The sequence below is a fragment of the Antechinus flavipes genome, chromosome 3, assembly GCF_016432865.1.
Source record: "Antechinus flavipes isolate AdamAnt ecotype Samford, QLD, Australia chromosome 3, AdamAnt_v2, whole genome shotgun sequence".
NCBI classification, from domain to species: Eukaryota; Metazoa; Chordata; class Mammalia; order Dasyuromorphia; family Dasyuridae; genus Antechinus; species Antechinus flavipes.
This window is the reverse complement of record NC_067400.1, coordinates 248239140-248262565: the sequence shown is the minus strand read 5'-3', so window position 1 is coordinate 248262565 and position 23426 is coordinate 248239140. Positions and strand designations below refer to the sequence as shown.

The following is a 23426-nucleotide window of genomic DNA, read 5'->3' as shown; positions in this document are numbered from 1 at the left end:
CCTACTCACTTAAGAGTATGTTTTGCTTCTGACTAATCCCTCCCTCCCTTGATCTCTCCCTCTTATTCCTCCCTTTTTTCTTTAATCCTTTCTGTCTCTTCTTTTTGACTAAGATGTATTTCTTTACCAGATTATGTGTGGTTGTATTCTTCCTTCATTTAACCAGATGAAGATGTGTGTGTAGTTCAAATATCATGTTCCTATCCACTATTATTACTTTGTATAAGCTCCTTTTCATGTACTCCATTTACATAAAAGTACTTCTCTTCTCCCATTGCATTTCTCTTCCTTGTCCATTTTTCCTTGGAGATCTTCCAAACAGTACAGTGGCACACCTAGCTTCTCTAATTAAACTCTTTCTATGACAGGTGATAATTCTGAGTTCTGAGAGGCTACTAGTATCATCTCCCTGTAAAATAATGTAAGCAGTTTAATTTTTAGTCCCTTGTGATTTTTCTTTCATTTTTTTATGCTTTTCTTGAATCCTATGTTTATATGTCAGATTTTTTATTCAACTTTTTTTCATCAAGAATTTTTGGAAATTATTTCATTAAAGATCTTAATTTTCCTCTGTAGTATTATACTCAGTTTTGCTGGATAGGATCTTGAGTGATTCTGACTCATTCCTCAATCCTTTGATTCTTTCTGTTTGCATAATTTTCCTTGCATTGGGAGCTTTGAATTTTTCCCAGAAATTTCTATTTTGGAATTCCTTTGAGAATGTGAATTCTTTCAACTTGTACTTTGCCCTCTGTTTCTATCTGAATTACCTGAACAATTTTCTTTTAAGATTTCTTAAAATGTGAGATCTAGTCTTTTTTTATGGTTTTCTGGTGAATTGTTAAAAATCTCTTTGTTTTTTTGGTAGGCCATTTTTTTCCTATGAAATACTTAAATTTTTTTTCTAGTTTTTTGATTTGATTTTATTATTTCTTGATTTCTTGTATAATCATTAGCTTCTTCCATCTGGTCAATTTTAATTTCCACAGTTGTTTTTTCACTAGGATTTTATTCTTTGTTTCAGGCAGTTCTTTTTTTTTAAATATATATTTTTCTTCTCTAATTCTTTTTTCTTCTCCCATTTTTTCCTCTTCTGAGAATCCTCAACAGATTCTTAACAATCTTTTTAAAATTTCTTCTTTAATTCTTGCTTGACTTCTTCTAGCAATTCTTGTTGGATTTGCATCCTAGCCATATTTTTACTTTGAGACTTTGCTTATAATTATTTTTGATTAACTTTCTAATACTGTATTTATGTCTTAAGTTTGTCTTATCATAATAGCTTTTTATGATTGAGTTATTTTTTTTGACTTGCTCTTTTTTTTAACCAACTTATTTCTTAACTTTGGACTTTATGTTCATATTGATCTCTGTATACATTTAGGGGAGGATATTTGGTCTGAACTCTCATTTTTTATCTTTCTGCTCTTTTCACAGTTCTAGGTGGGGATATGCTACCGTGGAAGTGCCTCAGAATGCATAATTGAGCAGTAAACCTAGTTGGGCTGAGCTGTGCTAGTTCTTGACCCTGGTTTGGCCATATTGACTTGTTTCTGGTTCAGAGTTTCAATAGACTGCTGCTTAACTTTACTTCTTGGCCTGCTGTGGGCTCTTTAGATTTATAGCAGTTGAATTACTGGCTCCTGTATGGCCTGGGACTCAGCTGTGCTCAGGGCGTTGAAGCCACTTACGCTTACTTTTTGCTACTTGGAATTTGTTACTCTGCTCAGTGCAGATTGAGAGTCCTGCCCTAACTAAATTATGGGTGATAGGACTACTTGAATGTTACCCATGCCTATAACTAATGCTTACTCAAGGATCTCCTGATATCATTTTCTGATGCCCTGTTTCAGTCTCTGGGTTGTTGGAATACTCCCTGCAACAACCCGAGCTCTAGTTTGATTTCCCTTCCCCTGAAAAATGACTCACTGTAACTTTTTAGCTTCACTTAAGAATTTAATCTGGTACCTTCTCTAGTTTTTTGTCTAGGATGTTTGGGGAGTGAATACAATTTTAGCCTTTCTCCATGGCTCTCTTCCTGCCCCTTCTCTCCCTTCTTTATGTAATCAAATCTATTATTTTGTTTCCTTTTATTGAATAGTTTGTTTTATTTTTTCTGGTAACTCTAACATATTGATGTTTTCTTGTGTTATTGAAAGTTGTGTTATTCCAAGATCTTCAGGGACAGTCTGGGGACCTGTAAGCTTTTAGTACTCCCAAAGAATCTGATCCAGGGCACAGTCTAATGGCTGCCTCTTTATTCTGAGCTCTTTAAGTTCCTGACCTGAATTTGGATCCATACAAGAACAGATTGCTTCTAGAATCTGTTCCTATCAATTGCATGGGAAATTTTGTTGGTTCAAAGTGATAGAATTGTAGACTACTCTTTGATCTGGGTTTCTGCCTTGATTATTCCTCTGCAAGTTGGGCTAAATGGCAGAAGTAAGACTGCTCAGAGTTTGGAGTTTGAGTGACATCACTGCTGCTATTGTCTTCTGAACTTCCTCCTTCCTCAGTAAGCTTCCCTACAGGGGAATGTCACTACTGTGCACTTATCACATGTAAATTTGGGACTGGATAGTATGTGACAAAACTGCCATTTGTCTCTTTTCCTTGTTGCTGTACAGGCATTGTGGATCTGAAGGTTTCACAATAATGATTCTGAAATGTTTTTCTGCTGCTGTGCAGCCTCTCCCTAGTCATTAGATTTTTGTCCTGTGTTTTTGTCCCTGTCCCCAGCAACTGTAGACTTTTCTGTCTGTTTCCTTTTTGCCAGGTTGGGCTTGCCAAATGGAAGGAATCATTAACTTTTTCTGGATTTCCCCATTAAGGTTTGGTCTGACTAGTTGGTGTAGTTGTGAACTGATCCAATCATCCTGTAGATAATTTGGAACTATGCTCAAAGGGCTATCAAATTGTGCACACCCTTTGACCCAGCAGTGTTTCTACTGGGATTATATCCCAAAGAGATCTTCAAGGAGGGAAAGGGACCCACATGTGCAAAAATGTCCTTTGTTGTAGTGCAAGAATTTGGAAATTGAATGGATGCCCATCAATTGGGGAATGGATGAATAGATTATGGAATATAAATGTTATAGGATATTATTCTGTAAGAAACGATCAGGAGGAGGATTTTAGAGAGTCCTGGAGAAACTTGCATGAACTGATGTTAAATGAAATGAGCAGAACTAGGAGATCATTGTATACAACAAAAAGATTATATGATGATCAATTCTGTATTTGTGCAAAAAAAAATTTTTTTTAAATATCTTTTTATATACAAAGATATAAGCATGGGTAATTTTTCAACATTGTCCCTTTGAATCACTTCTGTTCCAGCTTTTCTCCTCCTTCCCTCCACCTCCTCCCCTAGATGGCAGAGGTAGTACCATACAGGCTAAATATGTTAAAGTATATGTTAAATACAATATTTATATACATATTTATAACAGTTATCTTGTTGCACAAGAAAGATTGGATTTAGAAAGAAGTAAAAATAACCTGAGAAGAAAAAAGCAAAAATGCAAGCAAACAGTAACAGAAAGAGTGGAAATGTTATGTTGTAGTCCATACTCATTTCCCAGTGTTCTTTCTCCGGGTGTAGCTGGTTCTGTTCATTACAAGATCAATTGGAACTGATTTGGGATCCTCTCATTGTTGAAGAGAGCCACGTCCATCAGAATTAATGATGATCAATTCTGATGGACGTGGCTCTTCTCAGTGAAACGATTCAAGCCAGTTCCAATGATCCTATGATCATGAGAGCTATCTGAACCCAGAGAGAGGACAGTGGGAACTGAGTGTGGACCACAACATAGTATTTTCATTTTTGTTGTTTGCTTGAATTTTATTTTCTTTCTCATTTTTTTCCCTTTTTGATCTTTTTTTTTCTTGTGGAGCAAGGTAATTGTATAAATATGTATGCCTATATTGGATTTACAAACATTTTTACCTTTTTTTTTTATTATTATAGCTTTTTATTTACAAGATATATGCATAGGTAATTTTTCAGCATTGACAGTTGCAAATCCTTTTGTTCCAACTTTTTCCCTCCTTCACTCCACCCCTTCCCCCAGATAGGAGGTTGACCAATACATATCATGCTTTTTTTTTTTTTTTTTTAAGATTTGGTTTGATGCGTTTTAAGAAATATTTGGAGGAATTGTGGGCAGTAACTCAGCTGCATTGCTTCCTTCTACTTTAATATTCTTTGCCCTGTCTCTTGGTTTTTCATTTCTTTGAGGATTCCTTCCCCCCCAAAAAAAATTTTTTTTTTTATTTTGAGGATTTTTACTGGTTTGTCTTTTTATATTTCTATTATGGTTTTTAAGAGAAATTGTGAGGATCTAGGGAAGTTGTCTTAAATAACCCTCTTTTATCTTCTCTACAAGTCTAGCAGAAAGAGAGTTTCAGAAAGGAAAGAATGATGATTAGCTGTGTCAAATGATTGCTTTAGACACATTAATGAAGAATGAAAATAAAATTTATTTTTGCTGAAAAGAATGTATAAGTCTCTATTGTGCACAAACCAATTAGATCATCTTACACTAGTTGGTGTTTATTTATTTATCTGTTTTCAATTTTACAAGCATTTACTAAGTACTAAGAAGACAGGAAGGGGGTGTCAAGCATGCTACAATGTCAACTGGGCTACAAATTGTACTGAATGTTAAGTGGAGGAAATATGGTGGGTTTTTCCCTCCACTTTGACTTTCCTTACCAGTAAGAGGCCCTAACAAGCTTCTCTCTTTCTGCTTAATTCTTTGGTATTATCAATATTTGAGATACTATGGAAATATGTAATGGAAAAAAAGGGATATATTTCTTTTTCTTTTTTTAGTATTTAATTTATTTTCCCCAGTTACATGTAAAATAACTTTTTTTTGTTATATATGTACATTCATTTTTTTAAACATATTTCCATATGAGTCCATTGGGAGAGAAAAATCAGAACAAAAGGGAAAAAAATGAGGGGGAAAAAAAGGTAAAAAAGTATACATGGTATGTTGATTTACATTCAGTCTTCATAGTTCTCTCTCTGGATGTGGATAGCGTTTTTCATCCAAAGTTTATTGGGATTGCCTTGGATCACTGAACCACTGAGAAAAGAACCAAGTCTGTTATAGTTGATCTATTTCTTTGATGTATAAGAAAAGTGAGTGAAAAGTTATCGTGAATATTATATGGGATAATGTTTCTACATATGATTTGCTGGAGTACTATCCAAAAGCACTATAAGAATGTTCTTTATTCATAATGAGACGTATTTGCAGTTCTGAGATTCTGGTTCCTAGTTTTTTCCATTGTATAATAGGAAATCATGTTTCTCATAAGATTTTAGCAATGCAATCTGATGTTTTTTTCTTAAGTGAAAAAAGAGCATATATAATGGATGTTGACTTAACTTAAAATAAAGGCTCATACCAGGTTAAACCTGTCTTTCAGATATTTAACTAGCAAGATTTATTGGACAATACATGGTATTTAGAGGTTTTTAGTGGTTATTAGAAGAATTGCAAAAAGAAGTGAAATAAAATATCAGGAACTTGCTGTTAAGGAATTTATAGAGACAGTCAATTTTTAAAAATAATTTTTATTACTATTTCATCAAGTTTTTATTACCATCACCATAGTACCCTTGTCTCTCTTCCATTCACATACCCAGACAGCCATCTCAGATGACAAATAGTACTTTAGAGAAAGAGAAAAAAGTCAGTACAACTTCAATCAATTGAAAACATAGGCAATGTGTATCATCTGGAAACTTAGCATCTCTAAGGAATAGTGGAGGATCAATGAAAAATATTTAAAAACTCATTGTCATCATTGGAAGGATACTTAAATAGCATATGGTCCAAATCCTTTCCCTTTTTTAGATGATGAAACTGAGGTTTATAAACAAATTTACATAAACACAAGTGATAATAATGATGCTTTTTCTTTCTTTTTTCTTTTTTAATAATTACAACTTTTTATTGACAGAACCCAGGCCTGGGTAATTTTTTATAACATTATCCCTTGCACTCACTTCTGTTTCGACATTCACCCTCTCCCCCAAATGGCAAGCAGTTCTATACATGTTAAATATGTCACAGTATATACTAGATATAATATATGTGTGCAGAACCGAACAGTTTTCTTGTTGCACAGGAAGAATTGGATTCAGAAGGTAAAAATAAACTGGAAAGAAGAACCAAACTGCAGTTTACATTCATTTCCCAGTGTTCTTTCTTTGGGTGTAGCTGCTTCTGTCCCTCGTTGATCAATTGAAACTGAGTTAGATCTTCTCTTTGTCAAAGAAATCCACTTCCATCAGAATACATCCTCATAGTTATTGAGGTATATAATGATCTCCTGGTTCTGTTCATTTCATTAGCAATAATGATGCCTTTTCAATTGCATCAAGATACTTTATGAGAGCTAAGTAATTAGTAGTCTGGAAGATTCAAGAAAATGTTTCTGGAGTACTATGGAACAAATTTATAAAAACAAATTTAGGTTTCTTTATGTGAGCTAACTTTAAAGTTCATTTCTGACATCTTTCTTTGCCATCTGAGCAAAATTCACTAAGCTCTCAGTGGCCTTTTGAACTAGGTAAATATTTTGTGCTTTGGAAACTGGAAAGCACATTTGTTTGTTTCCTTAATGAAAAAAGATAGGCATTCTTTTATTTATTTATCTATTTAATTTTTTCTATTTGAATAATTTAAATTGTTTATAATAATTTAATTTAATAATAATAATTTAAATAATTCTATTTAATTATAACTTTTTATTGACAGAACCCCCATGCCTGGGTAAATTTTTTTTTTACAACATTATCCCTTGTACTCACTTCTGTTCTGACTTTTCCCCTCTCTCCCTCCACCCCCTCCCCCAGATAGCAAGCAGTCCCATACATGTTAAATATGTCACAGTATATCCTAGATATAATATATCTGGATAGGCATTCTTAAAAAAATTTTTTTTGTTAAATATTTTCCAAATACATGAAAATTTTTTTTACATTTTTAAAAATTTGCATTTCAAATTCTCACCTTCCTGCCTCTTCCCTGTCTAGTGAGAAAGCAAACAAGATGGTATTGATTATATATATGAAATCATGTAAGATATATTTCCATAAAAGCTATGTTATTTCTCTCCTTTGTCCTCCTTCCCCTCTTCTCCTCTCCCCCCTCCCTCCCCCCCCCCCCATATGCAAGAAAAAGAAAGTGAAAAAAGATTAACTTCAGTTTATACTGAGAATTCATCACTTCTCTCTCTGGAGGTAGATAGCATTTTTCATTAGGACTCCTAATTGTCTTGATCAGAGTAGCTGCTTCTTTCACAGTAATCACAGTAATGAATCATTCCTGCAATATTGCTGTTACTGTGTATAGTGTTCTTGTTCTTCTCATTTCATTTTGCATCAATTTGTATAAATTTCCAAGTTTTTTTCTGAAACAGTCCCTCTTGAAATTTATTGTAATTCATAAATATAGTATTTCATCACATCACAGCTAGTTCAGCCTTTTCCCAATTGATGGCCAGCCCTTCAAGAATCTTTGCCACCACAAAAAGCTGCTTCTGAACATTTTTGTATATATTAGTCCTTTTCCTTTTTCTTTGATTTCTTTGGGGTACAGATCTAGTCTTGCTGGATCAAAGGGTATATATAGTCTTATAGCTCTTTGGGCATAATTCTAAATTGTTCTTCAAAATGATTGGTCTAGTTTATAATTCCACCAATAATGCATTAGGTCTCCCCATTTTTACACATTCCTTTTACTTAGTTTTTCATTTTTCTTTTCTATCATATTAACCCTTCTGATAGGTGGGAAGTAGTACCTCAGAGTTGCTAATTTGCATATTTTAAATAATGATTTAGGGCATTTTTTCATGTGATTATTGATAGTTTTGATTTTATCTTTGGAAAACTGCTGATTAGATTCTTTGACCACTTATAAATTTCGGGGAATGGCTTTTAATTTTTTTAAAAATTGGCTCAGTTCCCTATATAGTTGAGAAATAAGACCTTCAGAGAAACTTGGTATAAATTTTTTTTCTTAGATTCCTATTTTCCTTCTAATTTTTACTGCATTTTATATAAAACCTTTTTTATTTCACGTAATCAGAATTATCTATTGTGGTTCCCATGATCTCTCCCTTGTTTGGTCATAAACTCTTTTCTTTATTCATAGATGATAGGTTCATTTTTCTGTTCTTCCCTAACTTATCATTCCCTCTGTCTAAATCATTTATCTGTTTTGACTCCTCATAATAGAATGTGAGTTAGTCTGTCTAGTTTCTTCCAAATTGCTCCCCAGTTTTCCCAACAATTTTTGTTAAATGGTGAGTTCTTGCTCTCAAAACTTGGATCTTTGAGTTTATCAATATTGTCATATTATTATGAGTATTTTACTGTTGTTTATTTTGTACCTAACTTATTCCACTGATCTGCTACTTAATTTCTTAGCCATACTAGATTGTTTTCATAGTTAATGCTTTTTAACATAGTTTGAAATACCTGTATTGCTAGGCTGAGATAGGCCATTCTATAGATAAATGATTGCTGTATCCTAAATCTGACTAAAAAAATTTCTCAGGTGAAAATGTACTGTGTTAACTAACCAAAAAACAATATCACAAGTCCATGAGAGATTGTATTGCAACTAAATTTATTACAAGAGAAATGAACTTGCATGTGGAACTCTAAGCCAAGCAAAAAACTCACCATACAAACATAAGCTTTTACATGTTTATGAAATTTTGACAAAACGAGGAGAAATATCTCTACTTAAATGGGAATGGCAGGGGAAGAGAAATCTTTTTTTTTTTTTTCCTGAGGCACTTGGGGGGGGGGGGGGTTAAGTGACTTGCCCAAGTTCACACAGGTAGGAGGTGTTCATGTGTCTTGAGACTAGATTTGAACTCAGGTCCTCCTGACTTCAGAGTTGGTGATTCATCCACTGTGCCACCTAGCTGCCCCTGAAGAGAAATCATGAATGATTAAGATGGCAAAAGTAGGTATTTTTTCCCCCTTCCAAACTATACTAGACTTTGAAGATATGATAGTCTGCTTATCTATAAGAGTGCCAGCTGCAAAAGCAGTTTCCCAGTCTAGTGAAGACTGACTGATGCCTATCTTGAATCCAATTTGAAGCTCAGAACAGACTTCATTCTTGATACATATAGGGCCTCCTGCCTACTCTGGGTTTAGTGTTTCCAGAAACATTTTCCAGAAATACAGCAACTTCAAAAGACAAATTTAGGAGACCTTTAGCAACTATGAAAACAATTTAAAGGAATTTATTAGGTCTTACAGATAATTCTTTGATTTATTTTCTTTGCTTTTCATCAGCCCTCAAACAGTGGCCGTGCTGCAGAACTCCTAGCAAAAGAACGTGGAACAGTACCTGGATTTATTGGTTTTGGTACATCTCAGAGTGACCTAGGCTATGTACCCGCTGTACAAGGAGCAGATGAAATAGACAGCCTGGTAGATTCTGATTTCCGGATGGTCCTACGAAAACTTTCCAAGAAAGATGTCACAACAAAATTAAAAGCAAGTTTATTTCTTTACCTAAGAATTTAGTCAAGAAAGCCTGTTTATTAAAGTAGTATTTCATTAGAAGAGTCAAAAGCATATATTCTTATGTTAGTTATGTTATTTATAAGGGAAATTAGATTAGGCTTATGTAGTGGGTTTTGTTTTTTTTTGAAGCATAAACTTCAGAAACATAGTAGCCAGTTCTGCCTCCAGGTGATTTATTAATTTCTTTAGAACTTTTACTACTTTGAATACATATTAGGAAAAATAGTGTGAATTTAAATTATTTTAAGATGATTTAATAAAATTTCAAAAATTCCTAAATGAAAATATATTACCATGTAAGGGATTGTCTTCAGTATTTCCAAGTGACAGAGATGAAAATTAGAATAGATAACTTCCATTTACACAATAGCTTCCATTTACATTTTTAAAACTTTTTGCCAAATTGAATAAAATAAGTGTGACAAGTATATTGTAGAAGTCTTTTGCTACTCTTGTTTCTGCAGAATATTAGTAACATTGTATATATTAATATTTTGCATTAGGCTATGCAAGAATTTGGGACAATGTGCGATATAAGAGATGCAGAGATTGTAAAAGGTGTTCTTCCATATTGGCCAAGAATTTATTGCAAAATATCTCTTGTAAGTACTAAAATACTTTTTTGTTTTAAAATTACTATTTTGTTATAGTAAGAATGCAGTTAAATTTGTATGATCTTCCTTTGATGAGGTTTTGAAAAGAACAGTAAATTCTTTTTTTTTTTAATTAATTTTTTTTTAGTATAGCTTTTTATTTACAAGATATATGCATGGGTAATTTTTCAGCATTGACCCTTGCAAAACCTTCTGTTCCAACTTTTCCCCTCCTTCCCTCCACCCTCTTCCTCCTAGATGGCAGGTAGACCAATACATGTTAAATATGTTAAAGTATATGTTAAATACAATATAGATATACATAGCCATATTTATTTTGCTCCACAAGAAAAATCGGACTTAGAAGTAAGGTAAAAATAACCTGAGGAAATCAAAAATGCCAGTGGACAAAAACAGAGGGAGTGGAAATGCTATGTTGTGGTTCTTTCGCTGAGTGTAGCTGGTTCTATTCATTATTGAACAAATGGAACTGATTTGGTTCATCTCATTGTTGAAGTATATAATGATCTCCTGGTTCTGCTCATTTCACTCAGCATCAGTTCATGTAAGTCTCTCCAGGCCTTTCTGAAATCATCCTGCTGGTCATTTCTTACAGAATAATAATATTCCATAGCATTCATATACCATAATTTACCCAACCATTCTCCAATTGATGGGCATCCATTCAGTTTCCAGTTTCCAGCCACTACAAAGAGGGCTCTCACAAACATTTTTGCACATACAGGTCCCTTTCCCTTTTTAAATATCTCTTTTTTTTTGGGGGGGGGTAATAATCCCAATAGTAACACTGCTGGATCAAAGGGTATGCACAGTTTGATAACTTTAAGCATAATTCCAAATTGCTCTCCAGAATGGCTGGATGTATTCACAATTCCACCAACAATGTATCAGTGTCCCAGTTTTCCCACATCCCCTCCAACATTCAGCATTATCTTTTCCTGTCATCCTAGCCAGTCTGAGAGGTGTGTAGTGGTATCTCAGCATTGTCTTTAATTTAAGAACAGTAATTCTAAGGAACTTTTTGAAAGCAAAGTAAAAAAAAATCCTGTGCTGCAGAGAGAGATTTGGGGGGTGGGGGTGGGAGGGAGGACTATATATTTATAGCTGCTTTTTTTTTAAAACATATTTTAGATCCTAATTACAGACTTATACAAGTACTGTCTCATCTTTAAAGTAATTTGTTCTAAATCATTATTTGTTTATTTTTTAAGATAAGAGAAATAAAATATTAAATTGCAAGCCTTCCAATAAACTGGATTCAGAAGCAATTGTTTTTTTAAGCTGAGGCTATACAACATATCTAGTACCTTTATTTGAAAAGTGAAAAATTCAAACAAAAACATGTACTTGCCAAGTAAGATCACAAAATCTTGGTTATTTTCTTATTTTTTACTGGTGTTTGAAAAGAAATACTTCTAATCATATGTCATATTGTGCATGTAGTTATATTTTTAGGAGGATGAGGCAATTTTTTTTAACAATATTTGTATTTTCAATAGGATTATGACCGTCGAGTTCGAGAAGCCACACAAATAGCTTTTGAAAAACTTGTCCTAAAAGTAAAGAAACACTTGGCACCTCATTTAAAAAGTCTTATGGGATATTGGCTAATAGCACAATGTGATACTTTTGCCCCAGCTGCAATTGCGGCAAAAATAGCATTTGAAGCAGCTTTCCCTCCAAGCAAGCAGTCCGAAGCATTAGTGTTTTGTAAAGATGAAATTATTAATGTAAGTTGAAAAAATTTATATTTCTATTAAAGTGTGTGTGTTATGTCTGAGTGTCTGTCTGTATCTTGTGTTTGTGTCTTGTGACTTTATTGGTGTAGAAAACATCTGGTAAGAATACTCCCTTAAGTAATGAAGATGGGCAGCTGCTTAATTACTTGTGTGCATTGAAAGGGTAAGATATAGAGTCATAAATTTAGAACTAAAAGGGATCATAAAAATCATTAAGGTCCAACCTTCTGATTTTGGAGTTGAGAAAATTGAGGGCAAGAGAAGTAAAATCCAAGAAGACAGAGCTAGTTTGTATCAAAGGTAGCGGTTGAAAACCAAGTGTTCTGACTCTGTCAAGGCTTTCTGTCAACTTTGTATTTATTTGTAATTCAATTCAGTAATCGTTTCATGAAGTCATTAGTATATGTTGTCCTAGGCATTTTGGATATAAAAACAAAAGTTAAAAAAATCCCTATTAATAAGTTTACAGTTTAATATGGGGTCAGCAAAATATGTCTTCAAAAAAGCAATTTTTTGATAGAAAGATCATTAATAACTAGGGGAATTTGGTAAAACTGCTCGAAAGCAGTATGTATCTACCCTGATCCTCAATGGAAGATAGAGAGAAGTGGAAGTAAGGTTTGGGGGGAAGATGTACATTCCAGATATAGGAAGATACTTGTTTAAATGTGTAGAGTTAGAAATGTAATGTTTTACTTGCTCTGGGAAAAGTCTGTTTTGTTTGGAAAATAGAAAGCAGAAGAAAGTGGTACCTAAACTGACCTTGAAAAAAACATGATTCTAGAATTGAAAGTAAAGAGGAGAAATACATTTTAGGTTTTGGGGGTGGGGGAGGGAAATAGCTTTATATGAAGCTGAAGAGGAAAAACATGTTTTAAAATTTTTCATTTATTCTTTCAGCAAGCATTTTACTAAATATTCACTTTAGTAGGAACTATTTTAGGAATACAGGAACTTACAAAGATAAAGTAAAAAAGAAAGTCTGCTTTTGAAGAGCTTACATTCTACTGGGAAGGAAGCACCAAATTCACAGATACAAATATGTAAAATATATTAAAAGTAAATGCAAAGTAATTTTACCCTTTAAATGACAAAACTATTTTTATTCATTTTTGTAATATTCATTTATTTATTTCTTCCTAAGAAGCATTATACATTTCCTTATCCTAAACATAGACTAGTTTTAAAAAGTTTTACTGAAACTTCTGATTGTTCCATCATATTCATTTTTTCTTCCTGAAGTTAAAAGAACAAAATGAACATTTTTTAAACACTATATACATTGAAAAAAATTTCAATACTATTTTATTTTTCAAATATATGTGAAGATAGTTTTCAAGATTAATTTTTGTAAGATTTTGTGTTTTAGATTTTTCTCCTTTCCTCCTCTCCCTCCCTTCTCCCTAAGGCAGCAAGCAATCTGATTATAAGTTAAATATATGCAATTCTTTTAAACACATTTCCACATTTGTCATTTCTGCAAAAAAAATCAAACCAAAAGAGGAAAAAAAATCACAAACAAAATCCAAAAAACAAAAAGGTGTAAAAATATTGTGCTTTAATCCACACTAGTCTCCATAGTTTTTTCTCTGGTTGCAAATGTCATTTTCCCTTTCAAGTCTGTTGGAATTGCCTTAAATCACTGCAATTGAGGCATGTTGAGAAGTGCCATACCCATCACAGTTGATCATCATATAATTTTGTTGTTACTGTGTACAATGCTGTGGCTCACTTCATTAGCGTCAGTTCATGTAAGTCTTTCCAGACCTTTCTAAAATCATCATGCTGATCTTTTCTTATAGAACAGTAATATTACATTCATATACCATAACTTGTTCAGCCATTCTCCAACTGATGAGCATCCATTCAATTTTCAGTTCCTCACCACTACAAAAAGAACTACTACAAACATTTTTGCACCTATGGGTCTTTTTACCATTTTTATGATTTCTTTGGGATACAGAGCCACTAGTGAGACTGAGCATTTCTTTTATACTGCAGAACACAAAAAGAAGATTGTATATGAAACCTAGAATTTCCATTTTTTATACTCTTTTTATAAACAGCATATAATAAAACTGCCCTGTTTGTCTATTTTTCTCTTCTAAAGGCTGCCCTGCTTGCATTTCAGTATCTTAATTTTTTTTCAGCCCTTCTTTCACTTATCCCTCAATTAAAAACCAAGAAAGAAAACATAATCAGGCAAAACAGATCTACACAGTGGCCATGTGCAAAAATGTATGTGGAGCTCACAGATGGTCACTGTTTTTATCTTTCATAATTGTTTTCCTTTACCATGTTATCCTTGTAGAAATTGTTCTACTTTTGTTCATTTGACTTTGCCAGTGGTTCATATTTTTCTAATCTCGTTCACAATTTGTTATGAAATAATTTACATTCATATATCTTAATAAGTTTAACCATTCCTTCAGGTATCCCCTTAGATTGCAATTTTTTGCAGTCCTTTTTTTTTCTTTTTAATTTTCAAGGATCAGTAAGTTTTTTTCCTTCAATTATTACCTCCCACTTGGTCAATCAAGAATTTATTAAGCACATAATATGTGCTAGAAATTGTGGTAAGTGCTACAAGTACAAAGAAAGACAAAAAAGAACTCCCGAATGTTCTTTAAGAAGGATTGTTTTTATTCTAGTAGAGGAAACACCCTGTAACTATCTGGCTATGCATTCTATCTCTCTACACATACCTGTACCTCTCCCCCACAATACCCATACCTCTCCCCCACAACACATGTTCACTTATATACGTGTATACACACACACACACAGAAGATAAAAAGTAATCTGAAATGGTGTTAACGTTTTGGGAAGTGAGAGGGAAAAAGATCTACAGAAAATGGTATTTGAGTTTTTGGTTTGCTTTATTTTTTGTTTTTTGAATTAAGTCTTAAAGGAAGCCAGGGAATCTGAAAGGCAGAAGGGAGGGGGGCAGAGCATTCTAGATAAGAGGGACTTTCATGATTTTTTTCACAGGCATGGAGGTGGAAAGGAAGTACCAGGTTTAAGAAAGTGCCAGTAGATCAATGTTACTTTGTCATGAAATGTGTGGAGTTAGGGATAAGATGTAAGGAAGAGGCCAGATTTACTTTGTCATGAAATGTGTGGTGTTAGGGAGTAAGATGTAAGGAAGAGGTCAGATTTATGACTCACTTTTAAGTGCCAAATAGGGAAGTTTGTATTTAAATGCTGAAGGTTATAGAAAGCCATTGGAGCTAATTGAACAGGGGGGTATAATATTAGATCTATGTTTTGGAAAAAGGAGGGAAAATCATTCTAGGTTACAGTCTGAACTGGGATTTTTCTAATTAAATGAAAAAATGATTTTGGCATTTATTTTTATAAGCTTTTGAATTCCAGATTTTTTTCTCTCTCTTTTCCTTTCCTCCCCTCTCCCCACTCTAGCAAGCAATCTGATAATAGGTTTTATCTGTACGTTCTTTTTTTTTTTTTTTAAAGCTTTTTATTTACAAAATATATGCATGGGTAATTTTTCTTTTCTTTTTCTTTTTTTACCGAGGCAATTGAGGTTAAGTGACTTGCCCAGAGTCACACGGCTAGGCAGTGTTAAGTGTCTAAGGTCATATTTGAACTCAGTTCCTCCTGACTTCAGAGCTGGTGCTCTAACCACTGTACCATCTAGTTGTCCCCATGGGTAATTTTTCAACATTGACCCTTGCAAAACCTTCTGTTCCAAATTTTCCCCTCCTTCCCCCCACTCCCTCCCTTTGAATGACAGGTAGTCCAATACATGTTAAATATGTTAAAATATATGTTAAATCCAATATATGTACATTCATTTTAAATATATTTCCATGTGAGTCATGTTGGGAAAGAAAAATCAGAACAAAAGGGAAAAACTGGAGAGGAGAAAATAGCTAAACAAGAAGACATATTGGGGAGAGAGAAATGAATAATATAGTGTTACATTGAAGTGTTGTGAGTCTGGTGACTTAGAGGAAGATTGTGCCCTGGATAGTAATTGGGAAGGGAGAAGTAGAGGGAGGATTGAACTTAAGACAACCAAAAAGCAGTTGGAGATTCATGACTGTTGTTCACCAGAGAAATCAGAGCTGGGATATGTAGATCTGGGAATCAATTTCATAGTGATAGGACTTGTTAAGGTCATCCAAAGAGATAGTATAGCTGGAGAAGAGAAGAGAACTTAGGACAGAGCCTTGGGAGAGAGAATACAGTGGGAGGGTGTGAAGTAAGTGAGTGAAGAACTAATAAAGGAGACTGAGAATGAAGAGTCATAAGATCAGTCATAAGATTGAAATCAGTCTTAGGAAAACCTGGAGAGGAGAGTGAATCTGAGAAGCAAAAGATGATACACAGTATCAAATGGTTTAGGAAAGTCAGAGAGAATCAGGATTGAGAAAAGTTTGTTTGATTTGGCAATTAAAAGAGATCATTGGCAATTTTGGAAAGGTCTATTTAAGTTGAATGTTGAGGATGGAAGTCATGTTGCAGAGGGTTTAAGAGTTCATGGGAGAAGTAGCATCAATAGAAGATGGTTTTCTTAAGATATTTGATCATGAAGGGCAATGGAACAATCAGAGATAGTAAGCTCAAGTAAAGGTTTTTTAAGCATGGGGTAGGCATATATATATATATGCTTGTTAGATAGCAGGAAAATGTAAATATGTAGAGGGCCTAGGTAACCCATATATGACTTCTCCATTCATTTACATAGACATAGGAAAGAGATAATGGGAGTAATAATTCAGACTTAAGGCTTGGTATGGTATGATTTGTGATGAGATAGAAAAGGGAAATTGATAGTGAAGTTAAGTTGGTTAATTAAGGTTTTGAGATAGTTTTCAGGAGTAAAGTATAGCATAGTTCAGTGTAGGGGTGATCACGAAAATGAACTGAGAGTAGAGGAAAGGGAATTCACATGAAGGTCAAGAACAGTTAGGGATCATAAAGCACTGGGAACAAAAGAACAAGATGATGATTAGTTAAAAGGAATTTCAGAGTTCATGAACTTGGAGGTATGGAAACTTTATAGGTGAGGGTAAAGTTGAGGCTATGACCTTTTCAGTGTGTAGCATAAATGGATTGGACTAATAGGTCATGGGAATTGAGTAGATAGAGGAATTGGAATGTTTAAGATATTTGAGAAGGTGACCACATATATTCTGATATCCTCTATTAAGAGTATAGGTGATGGGCAAGAGAAATTGTGAACCAGGCACACTAAATTCAGTGAGAAAGGAAAGAAAATGCTGTGGAGAGGCCATAGATATTATTTTATTATTCACCAGAATCTGGATTAAGTTATAAATTTGGATAGCATGAACCTCAGAAAGAGTGTTGCTTGTTGAAGATAATTGAAGAAGCCCTTTAAGTGGCAGTGGAGAGCTAGAAGTATTGTCATCCCCACTATGAATGTGTGGAGAGTATTAAAGGTTCGTTTAGCTAGTTGGTTGTTCCATTCATTCTTGAAGAAGATCAAAATGACATCACTGTTGGAGTCAGGGTACAGTTCTGACTGTGATTGAAAAGACCAGTCTTTACTGATGCTGATATAACTATCTAGTTATATTTTCTAGCTCAGAATGCTCTACCACAGGTCAGGTACAAAATGTCTCCATGAACATTTAGAGTTAGAGATGTCTCTAAATTTGTGTTTCTTTTGAGCTACTGCAATTCTGCTTTGCTCATAGATCACAGCGCTTTCTTTTATGTAAGCATACCATGCTGGCAGTCCTTTGCCAGTGTCTTCCCTGTCATGCAGTGGATTCCAAAGTTCTTCAAAGAGTCCTTGAGAGAGTGTTTTTGTGTTGCTCTTGCCTCCATGTGAGCTCTTGCCTCATGTGAGTTCTCTGTAAAATAAATTCCTAATTTTTGCTTGCTCAAAAAGAGCTGTATGAATATTTTTGTACATTGTTATTCACAGCTTGTTTTGCTTAGGACAAATTCCTTCCTTTATTCTACTGTCTCTCTAATTTCCTCTTCTCCCTTTTCCCTTCACCTACCTATTTCCTTGTTGAGTGTATCCAATTCTGTATCCAACTCCATGTTTCTTCCCTTTTTCGACCAGTCAGATGAAAGTTAGGTTTACGTGTTGCCTCTTCTCCTCACCTCTTCTCTGTTTTTATATTTGTCTATTTGTGTAAGATAGTATTCTCCAACCTTCCTTTCCTTACCCCTACCCCACCCCTAGTATATTTGTCTTTCTCCCATTTCTTTTCTTTTAAAATGATCAAGATGTAGCAGAAGCTTAAATCATCTATTTCATTCTTCCCCTGTAAAGTTTTATTAAATATTGCTGGCTATGTTATTCTTTTTTTTTTTTTAAATAATTTTTTATTGATAGAACGCATGCCAGGGTAATTTTTTACAGCATTATCCCTTGCATTCATTTCTGTTCCGATTTTTCCCCTCCCTCCCTCCACCCTCTCCCCCAGATGGCAAGCAGTCCTTTACATGATGAATGGGTTGCAGTATATCCTAGATACAATATATGTGTGCAGAACCAAACAGTTTTCTTGTTGCACAGGGAGAATTGAATTCAGAAAGTATAAATAATCTGGGAGGAAAAACATAAATGCAAGCAGTTTATATTCATTTCCAGTGTTCTTTCTCTGGGTGTAGCTGCTTCTGTCCATCTTTGATCAATTAAGGCTCTCTTTATCAAAGAGGTCCACTTCCATCAGAATACATCCTCAAACAGTATCATTGTTGAGGTATATAATGATCTCCTGGTTCTGCTCATTTCACTCAGCATCAGTTCATGTAAGTCTCGCCAGTCCTCTCTGTATTCATCCTGCTGGTCGTTCCTTACAGAACAATAATATTCCATAACGTTCATATACCACAATTTACTCAACCATTCTCCAATTGATGGACATCTTTTCATTTTCCAGCTTCTGGCTATGTTATTAACTCTAAGCCTGTATATATCCTTTGCCTTCTGGAATATTTTATTCCAAGCTGTCCTGGTGGCTGTCAAGTTGCATATGATCCTGACTGTGACTCCTTGTTATTTGAATTCTTTCTGGCTGCTTTTGCAGTATTTTTCCTTAGTTTCTAGGATTTTACATTTTGGAATTTCTTTTAGGAAGTGACCAGAGGATTCTTTCTGTTTATATTTTGTATTCTGGTACCAAGAAATCTGGGAAATTTTCTTTTAACATTTCTTTAAAGATGATGTCTGGGCTTTGGGTGGGGAGGTGGGGTCATGGTGTACATATCTAATGATTCTTAAATTTTTTTCTTTTTGACTTCTTAGGTCATTTATTTTTTCTGTAAAATAACATTTTCTGTTTTTACAATCTTGACTTTGTTTTAATAGTCTAATGGAATCATTGGTTTTCTTCTATTACCTTCTAATTTTCAGAGATTTTGTTGCTTTTTATGTTTATTTCTAAAATTTCTCATTCTTGTCTTGTTGCTATAAAAAGTGATAAATTTTGTTTCTTCCTTACTTGTGCTTATTCACCTTAATTTATTTTTCTCATCTTATTTTTGTAACTTACATTTCTAGCAAGTCAGTGATAATTATTAAATACTAATTATGTTTCAGGAATTGGGTTAGATGGTAATGGCATCCTTGTTTTACCTCAGTCCTATTGGAAAGTGTAATTTTTTCCTTTATTACATATAATATTTACTTTTGGTTTTGGATAGATATTTACAATTCAAAAGAAAAGTACATATCTATCTAGTTATATTTTCTAGTTCTTTTTCTTAAATAGAAATGAATATTTGATTTTGTCAAAAACTTTTTTCAAATGTGTTGATATAATCATGTGTTTTTATTCTCTGTAAGTTTGTTGTGTTTATATTCTTCCTTTTATTGAGCCAATTTAATTTCCATTAAAAATCCATAAAACTAATAGTATGTGTTCTTTCTAGAATATCTTACTTTCCAAATTTTTATTTAAAACTTTGGTGTCGGTGTTCATTAATTTGTAGTGTAGGGGTTCTTATCTTGGGGTAGACATACCCCAGAGTTATGTAGATAGATTTCAGGGGTTTTGTGGAAACATTTTCATCTTTAGTTTCACTACATTCTCTCTCTCACCTTTTTCTCTTTCTCTTTTCACTTTTTAATAGTATATTATTTTTCTAATTAAATGAAAAAATGATTTTGGCATTCATTTTATGATTTTGAGTTCCCGATTTTTTTCCTCTCTCCTTTCCTTTCCTCTTCCCACTCTAGCAAGCAATTTGATATAAGTTTTATATGTGCATTCTTTTTTTTTTTTTTAAGCTTTTTATTTACAAAATATATGCACGGGCAATTTTTCTTTTCTTTTCTTTTCTTTTCTTTCCTCTTCCTTTTCTCTTCTCTTCTCTTCTCTCTCTTCTCTTCTCTTCTCTTCTCTTCTCTTCTCTTCTCTTCTCTTCTCTTCTCTTCTCTTCTCTTCTCTTCTCTTCTCTTCTCTTCTCTTCTCTTCTCTTTCCTTCTCTTTTCTTTTCTTTTCTTTTCTTTCCTTTTTTCTTTTTTGCTGAGGCAATTGAGGTTAAGTGATTTGCCCAGGGTCATGCGGCTAAGAAATGTTAAGTGTCTAAGGTCATATTTGAACTCAGTTCCTCCTGGCTTCAGGGCTGGTGCTCTAATCGCTGTACCATCTAGCTGTCCCTATGGGCAATTTTTCAACATTGACCCTTGTAAAACTTTCTGTCCAAATTTTCCCCTCCTTCCCCTCACCCACTCCCCTGGATGGCAGGTAGTCCAATACATGTTAAATATGTTAAAATATATGTTAAATCCAATATATGTACATTGATTTTTAATATATTTCCATGTGAGTCATGTTGGGAAAGAAAACTCAGAACAAAAGGGAAAAAACCACGACAAAGAAAAAAACAAAACAAAAGAAAAAGATGAAAATAGTATGCTTTGATCCACCTTCAGTCTCTCTAGTTGTCTCTCCAGATATGTGATATTTTCCATCTATGTTTTATTGGATTACTGAATTGCTGAGAAGAGCTGAGTCTGTCATAGTTGATCACCACACAGTATTGTCATTGCTATGTATAATGTTTTCTTGGTTCTGCTCACTTCACTCAGGATTGGTTCATGTAAGTCTAGGCTTTTCTGAAATCAACTTATCATTTTTTGTAGAACAATATTCCATTACATTCATTTATTATAACTTAGTCATTTCTCCATTGATAGAGCATTCACTCATTTTCCAATTTTTTGCTACTTCAAAAAAGAACTATTATAAGCATTTTACACATATGGATCATTTTCCCATTTTTATGATCTCTTTGGAATACAGATCCAGTAGTGGCACTGCTGGATCAAAGGATATGCATAGTTCTTTGAACATAGTTCCATATTGCTCTCCAGAATGGTTGGATCAGTTCAAAATTCCATCAACAATGCGTTGGAGTGTCCTAGTTTTCCTACATCTCCAATATTTATCACTATCCTTTTTTGTAATCTTAGCCAATCTGATTAGATATTAGATAGTACCTCAGAGTTGTTTTAATTTGCATTTTTCTAATCAATAGTGATTTAGACCATTTGTTTCAAATGATTATAGATGGTGTTAATTTCTTCATCTGAAAATTATTCATATCCTTTGACCATTTACCAATTGAGGTATGACTTGTATTCTTATAAATTCGACTTGGTTCTCCATGTGTTTTAGAAATGAGGTTTTTATCAGAAACATTGGTTGTAAAAATTGTTTTGCAGATTTTTGCTTCCCTTATCTTGGCTGCATATTGGTTTTGTTTGTGTTTAAATTTAATATTATCAAAAGTATCCATTTTGTTTTTCAAAATGTTCTCTAGTTCTCGTTTGGTCATAAATTTCTCCTTTCTCTAAAGATGTGACAAGTAAACTATCCCTTACTCTCCTGATTTGCCTATAAGATCTCCCTCTAATAATCAAATCATGTGTACCAATTTTGACTGTATCTTGGTATAAGGTATATGTTGTTGTTCTATGCCCAGTTTCTATGCCATACTGTTTTCCAGTTTTCCCAGCAATTTTTTGTTAAATTCTGAGTTCTTATTCCAGAAGCTGGAGTCTTTGACTATTGTGTCTTGTGTGCCTAATCTATTCTTCTGATCCACCACTCTGTATCTTAGTTTATACCAAATGGTTTTCGTGACTGCCTCTTTAAAATGCAATTTTAAGTTTGGTGGTAAGGCAAGGCCACTGTCCTTTATCTTTTTTTAAAAAAAATTTCCTTCATATTTTTGGCCTTTTGTTTTTTATAGATGAATTTCATAATTATTTTTTTAGCTTCAGAAAATAATTTTTTGGCAGCTACAGTACTGAATAAGTAGACTAAATTGCCTCAGATCAAAAGTGCTAACCCTGCTTTTTTTTGCTTCTGCTAAAACATGCAATATTTTGCTCTAGCCTTTTACCTTCTGTTTTGCATGTATCTCTGTTTCAAATGTGTTTCTTATAAACAACTTATTGTAGGATTCTTCTTTTAATCCACTGCTATCTGCTTCAGTTCTTCCAATTCCCATTCAGTTATGTTTACCACCTGTGTATTTCCCTCTATCTTATTTTCTCCCTTATTTATGCTTTTTTCTCTTTAACTTGTCCTTCCTTAATAATGTTTTATTTTTGACCAACCCCTCCCTCACTCTGTCCTTACATCTTCTCTCCTCTTATCCTTCCTTTCTCTTATTGTTTTTCTTCCCTCCCTTCTATCAAGCCCCCTACTCTTTTTTTCCCCTTTCTTCTCCTACTTTCTTGTAGAATAAGAAAAATTTCTATACTCATCTGAGTATGTTTTTTTTTTCTCTTTGAGGCAGATCTGATGATGAGATTAAGCTTTAGACAATGTTCATCCCTGCCCCCTCCCCTCATCTTTCCCTGTATTGTAATAGGTCTTTTGTACTTCTTCAAATGATCTAATTTGTCCCACTTTACCTCTTCTTTCCTCTTCTCCCAGTATAATTCTTTTTCTGTGCCTTAATATCTTTTTTTTTTAATATCATCACATCAGAGTCAACTTATATGCGTACACTCTGTCTATGTTTACACCTTCTAACTGCCCTAATAAAAGATATAGTTCTAAGAGTTACAAATATCAATTTCCTATGGCGGGATATAAACAGTTTAATCTTTAAATAACAAGTTTGTTTTTTTATTTCCTCTTTTTCTTTTTATGTTTCTCATGAGTCTTATATTTGAAGATCATGTTTTCATCAGAAATGATTGAAAGTTCCCTACTTTATTGGAGGTCCATCTCCTCCCCTGAAAAATTGTTCTCAATCCTACTGGGTAGTTGATTCTTGATTATAATCCAAGCTTCTTTGTCCTCTGGTATATGATATTCCAGGCTCTCTCATCCTTTATTGTAAAAGCTGCCAAATCCTGGATAATCCTCACTGGCCCCATGATACTTGAATTGTTTCTTTCTGGCAGCTTAATGGTATTTTCTTCTTGACCTTAGAGTTCTGGAATTTTGCTACAATATTACTTGGGAGTTTTCCTTGTGGGATCTCTTTTAGGAGGTGATCAATGGATTTTTCAAAGATTATTTTGCC

General features: G+C 33.7%; 1 protein-coding gene across 1 annotated transcript in view; it reads left to right on the top strand.

The window, feature by feature from the left end:
- Positions 1–23426, top strand: part of LTN1 (listerin E3 ubiquitin protein ligase 1) — an 87056-nt gene that overhangs the window by 6467 nt on the left and 57163 nt on the right. The window contains exons 2-4 of the mRNA XM_051984844.1: positions 9341–9544; positions 10078–10176; positions 11688–11918. Coding sequence (XP_051840804.1) covers positions 9341–9544; positions 10078–10176; positions 11688–11918 — 534 coding nt within the window. The remainder of the gene's footprint in view (positions 1–9340; positions 9545–10077; positions 10177–11687; positions 11919–23426) is intronic.